Here is a 13,605-nt window from a genome sequence, read left to right as displayed (position 1 = left end):
TGGGTTTAGTTCATGTTACGTCTAATGTAGCTTTGACAAAGGTATATCACTCACATCAATCGGTTGCAATTCACTATCAAGATATTTGTTTAGCATATTTAGGAATACCAACACACACACACACACACAAACCCTTTATTTTTAAGCTCTTTTGTTTATTGCTGAGTTTATATGCCTAATCAAATTAAATTTGAAAAGCATGATAAAATAGATCAGCTTGATTAAAAAATTAAAAAATTAATAATGAATTTTTTTTTAACTAAAAACTAAAAACTAAAAATAATAAAAATAATATTAATTTAAAATATTTAAAGAAAAAACTACTTGAGAAATTTAACCCAAAAAAAAAAAAAAAACCTAATTTGATTAACTACTCAACTAGCTATACAAGGGATCAACTACTCGAGTCAAAAGGCAAAAGTGGTGACTCAATGGTAGCAAATTTAGGTGAAGATGAGCAGACCCAGAAAGGGAAAGAGGTTGGAGACCAACAAAAAGAACAAGCTGAGGTAGAGGCTACTAAAGAAGATGATCATGAAGAAGAAGAAGAAGAAGAAGATGATGATCAGGAAGACGATCGGGAAGAAGAAGAAGATGATAATGAAGACAAGACTACTACTGAGCATCTCAAAAGCATTCCAACACCTCAAAAGAGTTCTATATATATATATATATATATATATATATATATATATATATATATATATCACACAAACTCAAATGCTTCCTAAAAATGTTGTAACTTTTGTTTTTGCATTTTTGCCATCAACTTCTAAAAGATGGTCGTCTTCTTCCTTGAGTGACACCTTTTCTCACTTCTCTTTCCATTTCACCATCTGGGTTATCACTCATTTTTGTCTATTCCCTATCTTCTGAGTTTTTCTCTCATTTTTCTTTCCATTTCATCATCAGGGTTTTTACTGAATTTTTTTTGTTTGAAAATTTGAAAATACAATTTTAATTTATTTTTTTTAAGAAAAAATAGTTTTTATTAATTTTTCTTAGTTTTTAATTAAAAAACTTTTAAAAATCAAAACTACATTGTTATGATAAAAAAAATTAAATAATATGATAATTTAGATATAATTAATTGTGAGAGAAAATGTGAATCATTTGTATAAATTAGGTAACTTTTACAAAATTATATTACTTGATAACTTTTTTCAAAAATAATATTTTGCTAAAAACCCTACACTTTGTTCAAACATAACCATATCCTTACTTGAAAATACAAATTTAAAAAAAAAAAAAAAAACTATTAAAAAAAACTTACATATATCTAAATATTTTTAACTCTCTAACATTGCCTTACATTTTTTACATTGCAAAAAAAAAAAAAAAGGCAACAATATTATCTTTTTATGATAATTAGAAATAAATAAATATTAATATAATTTAGGGGATAATAGTAAGAGAAGATGTGAATTATGTTTTAGGGAGGAAGATAATATATGGTAAAAATTTAATGTATAATAACAAAATGCTAGCCTACAACTAGAATTAAATAAAAAAAAATGTTTTGACACAACAATTCATTTAATTCATGAAAGCCCACAATCCGGTGTGAACCATTTACTAACAAGCCCACAAAACAACACATACACATAGTATTCCCAAAACCCCAAAAATAAACTTGAGCAAAACCAAGCCCACCAACCATCATGTGTTATGGGTTATCCAGATTGGAAGGTTCAACAATAAGCCCAAAACGCTAACATCATCACCTCACCATTTATGTTTACATCTGTTGCTATTTACAAAAACACGAGAGAACAAAACAAATGCTCCCAGACTAGACTTAAATCAATCGAATATCTAATGTGCACCTCTCTCTCTCTCTCTCTCTCTCTCCGTTTGTTTCACTATGTTTGTGTATGTCATTAGGAGATGAAGCAGCTTCAACATTTTACCCATCCGGAGCATCCGCTGGTCTTAAATGAAGACAGAATTTACGGCGAAGATTGTTATGGGTGCAACGAACCAATATTGGGTCCTAGCTACAGTTGTAAAGAATGCAATTGGTACATGCTTCATAAATCATGTGCGGAACTACCCCTTCGGTTGCTGCACCATCCCTTGCACCCATTACATCCTCTTATTCTCTTTAATGAATGGGCAAATCATCTTGAGGGAGAAAAGAGCAATTGCGAAGTTTGCAAAGAAATGCATGAGGAATACTGTTATTTTTGTTACCGATGCAACTTTAAGCTTCACATTAAATGTGGTTCTTTACCATTCACCATGGAAGCAGAAGCAGAAGTCCACGACCACCCATTAACTGCCATTTGGAAGAGGATGATGTTCACTTGCGACCTTTGTGGCAAAGAAGATAAAGGAATGCCCTATGTGTGTAACGCATGTGGTTTCTTCATTCATAGAAGATGCGCTTATTCTATCCCAAGTAGACTCAAAGTTGTACGGCACAATCACCCCCTCAACCTCATCCATTCTCTTGAACTCCATCAATCTAACTCCCAATTATGTCAACTCTATTTTCTAAAAGTGGACACAAACTATGGCCTTTACTATTGCTCTAGATGCAATTTCGCTGGCCACCTCGATTGTGCTACTGGTGAGGGAAACATTGAGGACATAAATTTGCTGGAACTTAAAAAGGAGGAGTCCGTCAAGTCAAAAGCTATGCTAGAAAATGTAGATTCAAAGCTAGATCAATTTGTTGACTCAAAAATTTGCAAAGTCATAAAAACCACTATGGGGGAGGACGGAACTGAAATTGCCACGGAAATCAAACACTTTAGCCATAAGCATGACTTAAAGCTTACTGATGTGGTTCCAAATAACAAAATTTGCAACGGGTGCGTACGAGCTATTCTCTCTCCATCTTTTTACAATTGTGTCAAATGTAACTTCTTTCTTCATAAATCTTGTACTAAATTACCCAAAATAAAACGACACCCACTTCATCAACACCCACTCACCCTCACTTACAGGGAAAATGGAACTTCGTGTAATGCCTATTGGCAGTTGTGCAATGGCTTTCTCTACAGATGTAAGAGATGCAACTTTGATCTTAATGTTCAATGTAGTTTGATCTTAAACACCCTTGGTCATGCCTGTCATGAGCATCCTCTTTACCTCTCCGTCACAAACAATGGACAAAAGTGTAGTATATGTGGTTTTGAACAATACCGAGTATTCCATTGTACCACTTGTGAATTTGTCCTAGACTTCAAATGTGCTACACTACCACAAACTGCATGGTACAACCAACATGAGCATCCCTTCACTCTCCGTTATACTCCTGAAGATGACTACGATGAATATTGCTGTGATATTTGTGAAGAAGAACGAGATTCCAAGCAATGGTTCTACTATTGTGAAGATTGCAGTTATCTTGCTCATTCCAATTGTATTATTGGGGAAGCACCAAATTACAAGGAACACATATAATCACCACTTGTTTGGAGATTTATACATTAATTTGACTGTAAAGACAATCTCAATGGCACAATTGATCTCTCCAATCTGTCCAATGTAATTTTAACATCCACAATAATTGTTTATAGAAAGACCAATGTTGTTTTAATTTTTATTTGTATATTTTCCATTAAGGCTGAGCCTTAGTTTTTTGTTGTTGTATCTTATGTGTTATTATGGCTGTCTAGTTGTGAAATTTATGGGAACTTTCTTCCTTTCTTTCCTCCCTTTTGAGATGAAGCTTAATGTGTTGTCACATTAATTAAAGTTGGATTTTAATTCTACAACGAGCTTATTATATTCATCATTGTACCTACAAATTGTGGTGCTAGCAATAACCTCGAGGTGATTGTTGTTTTTCTCCTTTGTTTCTTTTCAATGGATCTGTGATGGTTTGCAGCTACTCTACTTTTGGTTGGTGTATTAAAGGGTTCTGAACAAAATTTGAGTGAGGCCCTGCATGTGTGTTTGGGTGTTGGTTGCCAATGATGGACCTTTGTGGGGCTATGGGTGGTGTTTAGGGTGTATCTACCCTTTTATAAAGCTTCTTAGTAACCTTAATTCTCAAGTTACAACAATTACATCAAATTCAACCTTTTTATTATTTTTTTGGGTAAATTTGCTTTTTATTTGTTGCAAACATAATTTTCTTTGTGAAGGAATATGAAATTTCTTTAATGTCTACTGTTTTGCTTAAATATCGACTTTGTTGCATTCAAACAATGGAGGAATTATCTTAAATGGAGGGAAAGTTGCGGCCAACAAAATAGCCGAAGTGGCAACAATGCAGTCTTAGAAAAGATAGGAATCCAGAAATATATATATATATATATATATATATATATGTATATATATACACACAGAACTAAACCACCAAAAAGAGAAAGGTGGTTTGCCTCAGAATTTTTAATCATTTACTTTATCTTTTCCCATGATGTTCATTGCATTGTGAATTATCCACAATGTCAAAATCAATTTTGTAGGGACAGAATTTCACAATGGCGGTGAATAAAATTATTGGAATGGTCCTCTAATGCCAGTAGAAAGCAAGGGATTTGTAAGTAATAATCACAGCCCAATGAAGACTTAGCTTTAGATCATGAAATTATGGAGAGGACTTAAGAATGAAGACTCAACTCAAGTTTATAATAGTAACAAAGAAGGGCTGAATATGGAGAATCATTTTAAAGATGAAGATGGTGAGCTTGACTAGAGGTATGTTCCTTTTTTGGATTAAATGGTTTGTTAGACATCAAAAATGAAGTTCCTGAGCTTAATAGTATTGATTGACTTGGTATCTCATAAAAATTACAAATTGAACGAAGTGGGTATATATTTAGGCTGTTAGTAAGCACTTTCCAAAATTGATAATATGGTTGTATAATACTTGAAATTTTATGCTATTGGCTTATGTTAGCACAATAATGCTATTTTCACACTTTGTTGTACAACTGTTTTTCATACCCAACTTTAGACCTTCATTTAAAATTAAAACAGAGATCATATTTACTTGAATTTCTAAACTGCAATCATTTTTTTCCTGTTACTCAAAGTTTGTAATTGAGGCGAGTTGAAAAGCTGCTCATGTTAGCTTATTTTGTATTGACTTGGTATATAGATGTGTACTAATCAAGCACAAATGTTATAAGATGCTACACTTATTTATATTGGGACCCTCATTTCCTCCTTTTTGTAAAAGAGTATGTTCACTATTATGTGGGCTATTTGTTCTCTAGGCATGATACCCAATATGGTCTTTGGGTTTTTATTTTGAACCATGTGTGAGCTATTGGACACAAGGTGTTTGAGGAAATGTCCCCCTTTTGGCTCTTTGGTGGTGGGTGGCAGCTCTTTTTAGCTATCTGAATGTGCTGGCTTTGCATTCCTTAACAACACAGCTTCGATAAGCGGCTTTGTTATGGAACCAAACACTTGTTTGGAGAATAGAGAAAAGGTCACATCATGATGTACATTTGTATTGAAAACTAAAAGCTGCTATGAGTCTTATCGATGATTATCTTCTTTTATATATATATATATATATATATATGTATATATATGCCGGTGAAAATAGCCAAATACCACATTTTGGCCAAATTTATGGCAAACTAGCACTGTTTCAGAAATATTTAGCAATCTACCACTTTTTTAGTACTTGAGTTTCACAAAATCGAGTTCTAAACAGTACTTAAGTTCAGTGAACTCGAGTTTTTAGTGAGTCACCAGCGTGGCATTGCTGACCTGAAATTTGTGTAATTAAAAAAATAATGTGGTACTCGATATTACTGAAATTGAGTTTCTTTATAGTACTTGAGCCTCATACAGTCGAGTCCCATGTTTTTTTTTTTTTTTTTTTTTTTCCTTTTTCTACTTTTTGTTTCGTACAAAACTTTTACTTAGGAAATGCTGACTTGTTTTCCACAACTATTGTGCTGACTCTATCTATATATACAGCTATATATGCTATATGCCATTCTCATCCTTGACACATATCTAACTCAATGGCTTTCTTTGTTTGCTTCTTCCTCTTGTGATCATTGTGTCCACCAAACTAAGGTTGCCTATTTCTCCAAAGCTTCAGCACTTTCATGAAACTTGTCAAGTCAAAGAAAATGGCAAAGTATTTATGGCTAAAATGTCATCCATTTCGGCCAAAAGAAAAGAAGCATGAATTTGGTTTGCATGTCAGGTGTTGTTACTAGTCATCTTCTTTGACAATTCATGAAAAAAATTTAATGCAAGCTCTTGCATTTCTTCACGCATGAAACTCCTTGAATATCATGCATCTTCCTGACATGGGCATGCAAGCCATTTAATGGTTTGTTGGCTAATGTCAAGCCACTAAGTTTGATTATTCAAGCCATTCCAATAGAAAAACAAAAAAAAAAAACAAAAAAAACAAAACAAAACAAATCGACAACGACAACAACAAGGTACTCGAGTGCACAAAACTCGAGTACTATAAAGAGATACTCGATTTCAGTAATATCGAGTACCACATTATTTTTTTTAATTACACAAATTCCAAGTCAGCAGTGCATTTCTGGAGATTTATTGTTTGTTATCACCCAAGCAGTCAGGCTTCTGAAATCTTTGAAATCTATCAATGAATAGAGAATGGGTAGTGTTTGAATAATTTCCCCATATGATTTTGGGGTGGTTTCGCATTAACCCTAGATTTTAAGAAGTATTCATTAAAATTTGATCCCCAAGGGAATTATTTTTAACAAAACTAACAAAATTCAATAAAATATTTTTGTTTTTCGAAACACAAACCAAACGGGCCGTCTAAGTTGTCATGGTTAAAAAATATGATTCACTTTTGCACAACTGGAAGATTGAAGAATGAAGGAATTAATGTGACTGGAGCAATATAATAATCAATTATATTGATATATGAAATTTAAATTCAAAATATTCCAAGCTTAAAATGATAGTTGGATCTATTTTCAAATTTTAGAAATCTCATTAAGCATGTCATTGTAAATTTGTAATGTGTTATCAATGAATTGAATAGAAAATGTCACTATTTGGCTTTTGGTATCATGGACTATTTCCAAATCACTTATCTATTCTCTATTCCTTCTTTTCTCATGTTCACTTTTTTTTCCCAACATTTTAAAGGGGAAATTACACTAATCTCCTTCATAATATAAAGAAATGACAATGACCTCTAAATTTTTTTATCAGTTCTTTTCCTAAAGTTTTTTTTTTTTTTTTGAAAGGATCGGCAATTACTTGATGTCATTTTTCAAAAACCCTCTACAAGTATGCTCCAGCATGAATCAGAACTCTAAATCTTTCATCTATTTGTATCAAAAGTTATGCAACATATTGAATGTTAATTAATCATGGATTAATATTCTCTATCTTGATTTGTGATCTGTTTTCTATGCAATCATGGGCAATTTGGTGCCCAATAATCAAATTTTGAGTCAAATAAGTACTCATGGGTAAAATGGTTATTCCACATGCTTTGAAAATTATATAATTTACTCGACTCTAAAATCTTAACACATAAAGTCATCATATGGAATTTGCAGGCATAATTTTTTTTCCTAAGATGAAATCAAGGGTTTGACCAAAACATAATGTCAATGAAAAAAAAAATTCACAGTGGTTAAAGAATGGTCTTACTTGTCGTCATGGGAGTTTGTAAATGGTGAGCTCATTCATCTAGAATGTTACATAAATCTAGAAAAAAGAAAAAGAACGAATGGTCTTATTATTGACATGCATGTATAAGTTTAATTAAGCAACTTAATTTTGGTAAATCCTTATTAATTAAAGTTTAAGTAAAAGCTTAATTCTTATTGATCCAAATGGAATAATTATAGACATGCAGCCCGTGGTAATTAAGATAAATAATATATAATTTCTTAAATTATTTAAATAATTATTTATCTTTCATAAGATAACTGAAGATGGTTTTCTAAATTAATTTTATTTTAGAGTAACCTAATTATAAGAGAGTTTAAAGTAAGCGTAAAACCTGTTTTATCTCTAAAAATATTATAGAAAAAAAAATCTGAAAATCAGTTAGGAAAATTCAAAAGAGTCAACACAAGACAAGTATTGATCTTGTCTCCCTGAGTTGCGGGTTTGATCTACCAAAACTACCGTAAGAGATACAAAACCAATACCTTGTAGACCAATCGAGTCCAACTTTGAATATGAAAAGGAGAAGAGAGCATGCCAAAGTAATGGTTCCATGCATTACCAATGACCTTCCAGGTCAATAACATCCTCCCTTTCCTCTCCACAATATCCAACTATGCATTGGCAGAGTCAATATTTTTAATTCCAAGGCAAGATCTTCTCCAGAATTTCGATTAACTACAAGCATACGCAAATCAATCAATTCAAGCTAATAACAAAAATAATTAATTTATAGCTGATAACAAAAATAAAGAAACAAATAATTAATTCATAGCTAATACAAATCAATTCAAGACATTAATCGAATTATATAATGCTTAAACATAAAAAATAATTAAGTTCACTCTATACTGTCAAATAATGTCATATTCGTCTTCCCATTTTTCTCCACCTTTAGATCAAAACCATATAAGTCAGCGCCACTAATCCAATTTCATCAACCTCATTCTCAATAGGTATCTCATCTATATATTAAAAAAAAAAAAAACTGTTTTTTTATTATATATATATAATTTTTATTTTGAAAACAATTTGGAAATTAACAGAAAAGGGGTCTTACTTTTTAGGCAATGTTTTAGTGAGAATTAGAGTTGCATTTTTACCGAATTGTCCATTAATTTTGTCTCTACTTAAACATAGGAGTGTAAGGGTATATTTGAACTAAAAAATGAGGAAGTCAAACAAGGGAAGCACCTTAAATAATAGTATAGATATAGATAATAGTATAGATTTTTACCGAATTGTCCATTAGTTTTGTCTCTATTTAAACATAGGAGTATAAGGGTATTTTTGAACTAAAAAAAATGAGGAATTCAAATAAGAGAAGCTTCTTAAATAATAGTATAGATAAAAGACCAAATGAATAAATTAAAATAGCAAAAGACCTTAAAATTTTAAATACTGTAATTTCGGAAGCTCTTTCGCACGGTAAGGCGCATAGCGATCTGCACAATTGTGCAAAGTGAAAGTGCAAACAAGTTTCACGATTTTTATCAAACACCTTTCTGCCCATCTACAATTTCCATCACCCCCGGTTAGTTAGGAGTTTAACTTCTGTCCGGAGGTGGCGAAAAAGAAGTGTTTTACGCCATCCAATGAATGAAAGCCACGTCGTTATTTTACAGAAAAATCAATACACCTCAGCACACACAATCATAACTCATTGAAATCTACAATCCTCCTCACACACGATAATTTCAGATCTGAAGAGCTAAACCCCAAATCTCCTCTCCTCCTCTCTTCTTAGCCCTGAAGCTCTATGCCGCCACATACGCTGCCGCACGCGTCGTTTCCGATGTTTGAAAATTATGTCTGAGCCTTCGCATGTGTGGTGTCACCACCTCAAGGTGTGTTCTTAGAAGATTTGTTATTTCCCCAAATTTGGGATTTTGAAATATTGATGGGTTTGGGGTATTTTTTGGATATCAATCACTTGATTTGGTATGAGTTTTCTTGGTTTTTGGTATTTTTATGGGTTTTGATCGGATAATTAAATGGTAGGTTCAAACCCTAAAAAAAATCTGATTGTGGTTCTTCATTTTTTTTTCCCAGCTAGCTTGGGTTCTTACTTATTATCTTTCAGCTCCAAATCATGATTCTTGTGTTCTTTCTTTTTAATTTCTGAAAATTTTTTGAGGTTTTCTATGTATTTGAATCCCCTGTTTTGCTCTGCCATCTTTCATTCATTTAGTTAGTTGAATTTTTCTTTATGTTAATAGTTAATACTTACATACATACTAGCATTCATGTTCCTATAATATATACCGTGGGAAATGAGTTTTTTTTTTTTTTATTCTTATATGTTTTAAAAATGTGATATGAAATTTACTTAAACCAGATTAAATAATTAAAATTCGGTAGAATGCTATGGTACTCATCCTTTAGTTTAAATAATATGAACTATTAGTCAATATGTTTGCATCTCTCTCTCATTCTCAATTACACACCTGTGATATTAAGCGCTTAACTATCCCCTGAGCCCATAGGAGTTTTGTAAATTTGGCCCTTAAGTAGTTTGCTATCAAGTTGCATTTTGAACTGAAATATTCAAAACCACCTGTCTGCATCATAGCTGGGAAAAAAGAAAAACATAATAAGTTGCAGCTAACATTAGCAAAAGAAATCAGACAATATAAACACTTAAAAACCCACTTGAATCTTGAGAAGTCATTTAAAAAAAAAAGAAAAAAAAAGAATGAGAAGTCATATACATCTTGAGAACGCTCGTAACCATCAACACAAACTTTGTTGGCTAACTCGTGAACTTAGCCGATATGATAGCACCCATTTGGCAGTTCAATCTATGATTTATCATTCATGGACGTTGATAAGCTAACACACTCAAAAGTCAGCCTTCTTAAATCTTTATGTACAAATCTAGAATTGTATTTGTAGAAACTAAAATGAAGTGATAAAGACATCCTTATTATGAAAGTAGGTTCAATGCAAGACTATTTTGTGTTAGCAAGACAGATATCAAATGTGATTGTTATGCTCAATAATACTGGCAAGTTACCCCACCTTAAATATACTGCATTATTTGCATTCTACCAATCTCGATACCCTTTGTTGCCCTGTGGTCTAATTTTGTTTCATTGTTCTTTTTCTCCAACGATTTAAACGTGGTTATAAAGATGAAACAAAATTAGAGCAAAGCTGGTGCTACCTTGGTTTTACTTCATTGCATTTAATCAATCTCACCGACTCACATCCCCTCAGCAAACTGATGCTCAAACAAACGAAGTAGTTCCTCGAAGCACCATTTATGGTTTGGTTGGGATAAGGAGGAAAAGGAGGAGAAAGAAAGGAGTACCATAGCATTCTACCGAATTTTAATTATTTAATCTGGTTTAAGTAAATTTCATATCACATTTTTAAAACATATAAGAATAAATAAATAAAATCTCATTTCCCACGATATATATTATAGGAACATGAATGGTATGTATGTAAGTATTAACTATTAATATAAAGAACAATTCAACTAACTAAATGAATGAAAGATGGCAGAGCAAAACAGGGGATTCAAAAACATAGAAAACCTCAAAAAAATTTCATAAATTAAAAAGAAAGCAAACAAGAATCATGATTTGGAGCTGAAAGATAATAAGTAAGAACCCAAGCTAGCTGGGAAAAAAAAATGAAGAACCACAATCAGATTTTTTTTAGGGTTTGAACCTACCATCTAATTATCCGATCAAAACCCATAAAAATACCAAAAACCAGGAAAACTCATACCAAATCAAGTGATTGATATCCAAAAAATACCCCAAACCCATCAATATTTCGAAATCCCAAATTTGGGGAAATAACAAATCTTCTAAGAAGACACCTTGAGGTGGTGACACCACACATGCGAAGGCTCCGACATAATTTTCAGACGCCGGAAACGACGCGTGCGGCGGCGTATGTGGCGGCGTAGAGCTCCGGGGCTAAGAAGAGAGGAGGAGAGGAGATTTGGGGTTTAGCTCTCCAGATCTGAAACCATCGTGTGTGAGGAGGATTGTAGATTTTAATGAGTTATGATTGTGTGTGCTGAGGTGTATTGATTTTTCTGTAAAATAACGACGTGGCTTTCATTCATTAGGTTGCGTAAAACACTTTTTTTTCGCCACCTCCGGACAGAAGTTAAACTCGTTAGTTTTTGTTAACTGCCATGTTGATGTGTTTTTTTTTTTTTTTTTGCCAAATAAGCCACAAAACGACACAGTTTCAATGGCAATAAAGTGATGACCTGGCACATGCAAAACGGTGCCGTTTGCCCCAAAAAAAAAAAAAAAATCTGCATCTTCACCGATTCCCCCACCAAACAGAAAATCTCAAAAATCCTAAATCCTAAACCCAAATGCATTGGTTTCAAGAAGAAGAAAAAAAATCCCCATACCAACTGCAAAAATCACGAACCATCTAGCACCGCCGCTGCGCCGCCCAGCCACTCCACGCCGGCGACGCTTCTGGACCAGCTGGTATGTCTCTCTCTCTCTCAAAACTCCTCTTTTATAGCTTTTCTATTTTTCTCTTTTTTAGTTTTGCATAAAAGGGCCAAGCTTTATTGTTTATGAGAGAGTACTGTACAGACCACAGATAGAAGTAGATAAACAGAGGTTTTTGTAGCACTTTAATACGGTTGATTGGGACCAATTTTTTAAAGGATTTTCGTAGTGCACTTGGGAGTTTTTTTTTTTTAGATATATATATATCATATCAGGGGTAGTTTGGGAATACCCAATTTTGTGATCCAAAATCACTTTTTCTAATTTAAAAAAAAAAAACAAAAACAAAAACAAAAACGAAACACATTTATATTGGTTTCCATTCTGTTCTCTTCTCTCAGTCCCAACGACAACGTCAACTTCCTCCCTCTGTCGTGTCGTTGCAGGTACTACTCTTTTCTCTCTCTTACTCAATTTTATTATTTGTGATCTGTTGTTTACAGTTGTAGATCTACTCACTATCGCTCTTTCCATTTTCTAATTTTCGCTTTTTCCAATTCATAGACAACTATTTTTCCTTTACTGGGTTCTTTTTTTTTTGTTTTGTTTTGTTTTGTTTGGATGAAGTTAAACTTAGCTCCAAGAACTGAATCACAATTCACAAATGCCACTTCCATTTTATCAATTTTAAGCTGCTGCATTACTGGGACAATTTCGATTTAGTGTAAATGCTTGGGCAGTGTAGAAATTGGGCTAATGTGAGGGTCTTGAATTGTGTTTAAGGTAGTCAAGTTGAGAAAGTAGGCATTTCTGTTTGTTTTTAATTGATGACAAGCTTTTTTTTTTTTTTTTTATAGATTTTTACTTTGGGTTATATGGGCACCAATTTGATTTGGCTGAACCAGAAATCAGAAGTGGTACAAGTTTTAGTTGTATGGATAGATGATTTGGACACGGTTTCATGGCATCAATTTTATTTCCTTAATTCCAATGCTTGGGAGTTAATTTATATATATATGGTTATTGCTCTTGGGCATGAGCATAGACTGGTTATATATATTACACAAAGTGTGATGTTAGAGCATTTGGCAAGTTTTCCTTGTGTAAATTAGAGGGGTGCAACTTTGCTTTGTGTCGAATCCTTGTTGCCCATATGAATCTCTCTCAATAAAATACGGAATGATGCAACATGCAATTAGGACCCTATATGAACAGAATCATTTTGTTCTTTCAAGGAGAGAAGAGATCATGCATCACAAAAATAAATAATTGGATTTTGCGGGTAGTGGGTGGGATTAACACTACAAGTCTACAACACTTGAAAGGTGGGTGCATCATTTGGGAAAGAGAAGCGGATGTGTTATGACATATGATGCCAAAATGAAATGACTTTAAAATTTTGGATTTTTGTGTTGATTGGTATTTAGGGGGCAAGCTTTTGCACGGAATTCTTCAGTTCTTATTACCAGCAAAGATGGACAAGTCAAGCACCTTGGAATACATCAACCAGATGTTCCCTACAGGTTTGCTGGGTGTGTGTGTGCGCGCTAAATTTTGTTCCTCTTGTTATGTTATG

At 33.0% G+C, this 13,605-nt stretch overlaps 2 protein-coding genes and 1 long non-coding RNA gene across 9 annotated transcripts in view; 2 read left to right on the top strand and 1 right to left on the bottom strand.

Moving 5' to 3' along the window:
- The first annotated feature begins 431 nt into the window (after positions 1-431).
- Positions 432-3,411, top strand: LOC126721648 (uncharacterized). Its single transcript, XM_050424699.1, has 3 exons — positions 432-654; positions 2,504-2,816; positions 3,048-3,411. Exons 1-3 carry the CDS (start codon positions 432-434, stop codon positions 3,409-3,411), a joined length of 900 nt encoding a protein of 299 aa, XP_050280656.1.
- Positions 3,412-6,466: 3,055 nt separating this feature from the next.
- LOC126721024 (uncharacterized) lies at positions 6,467-11,778 on the bottom strand. 4 transcript variants are annotated; one of them, XR_007653792.1, is made up of 5 exons: positions 11,429-11,778; positions 10,044-10,168; positions 8,082-8,274; positions 7,576-7,632; positions 6,467-6,538 (listed from the first exon to the last, which is right to left on the bottom strand). It is a non-coding gene; the product is annotated as an uncharacterized LOC126721024 (long non-coding RNA). The 4 variants fall into 4 exon arrangements; XR_007653793.1 differs by lacking the exon at positions 7,576-7,632 and having other exon boundaries at positions 6,493-6,538; positions 11,429-11,766; XR_007653791.1 differs by lacking the exon at positions 6,467-6,538 and having other exon boundaries at positions 6,545-7,632; positions 11,429-11,764.
- Positions 11,779-11,905: 127 nt separating this feature from the next.
- Positions 11,906-13,605, top strand: part of LOC126721023 (vacuolar protein sorting-associated protein 53 A) — a 25,470-nt gene continuing 23,770 nt past the window's right edge. Inside the window, exons 1-3 of one of the 4 annotated variants that reach the window (XM_050423972.1) lie at positions 11,908-12,062; positions 12,431-12,475; positions 13,457-13,552. In XM_050423972.1, the coding sequence (XP_050279929.1) occupies positions 13,504-13,552 (49 nt within the window). In that variant the 5' untranslated portion in view covers positions 11,908-12,062; positions 12,431-12,475; positions 13,457-13,503. Of the gene's footprint in view, positions 12,063-12,323; positions 12,476-13,291; positions 13,355-13,456; positions 13,553-13,605 lie in introns of those variants that run through there. The other 3 variants (XM_050423973.1, XM_050423971.1, XM_050423974.1) reach the window with 3 other exon arrangements.

Source organism: Quercus robur, chromosome 4 (genome assembly GCF_932294415.1).
Source record: "Quercus robur chromosome 4, dhQueRobu3.1, whole genome shotgun sequence".
Lineage (NCBI taxonomy): Eukaryota > Viridiplantae > Streptophyta > Magnoliopsida > Fagales > Fagaceae > Quercus > Quercus robur.
This window is presented reverse-complemented; position numbering and strand designations above follow the sequence as displayed.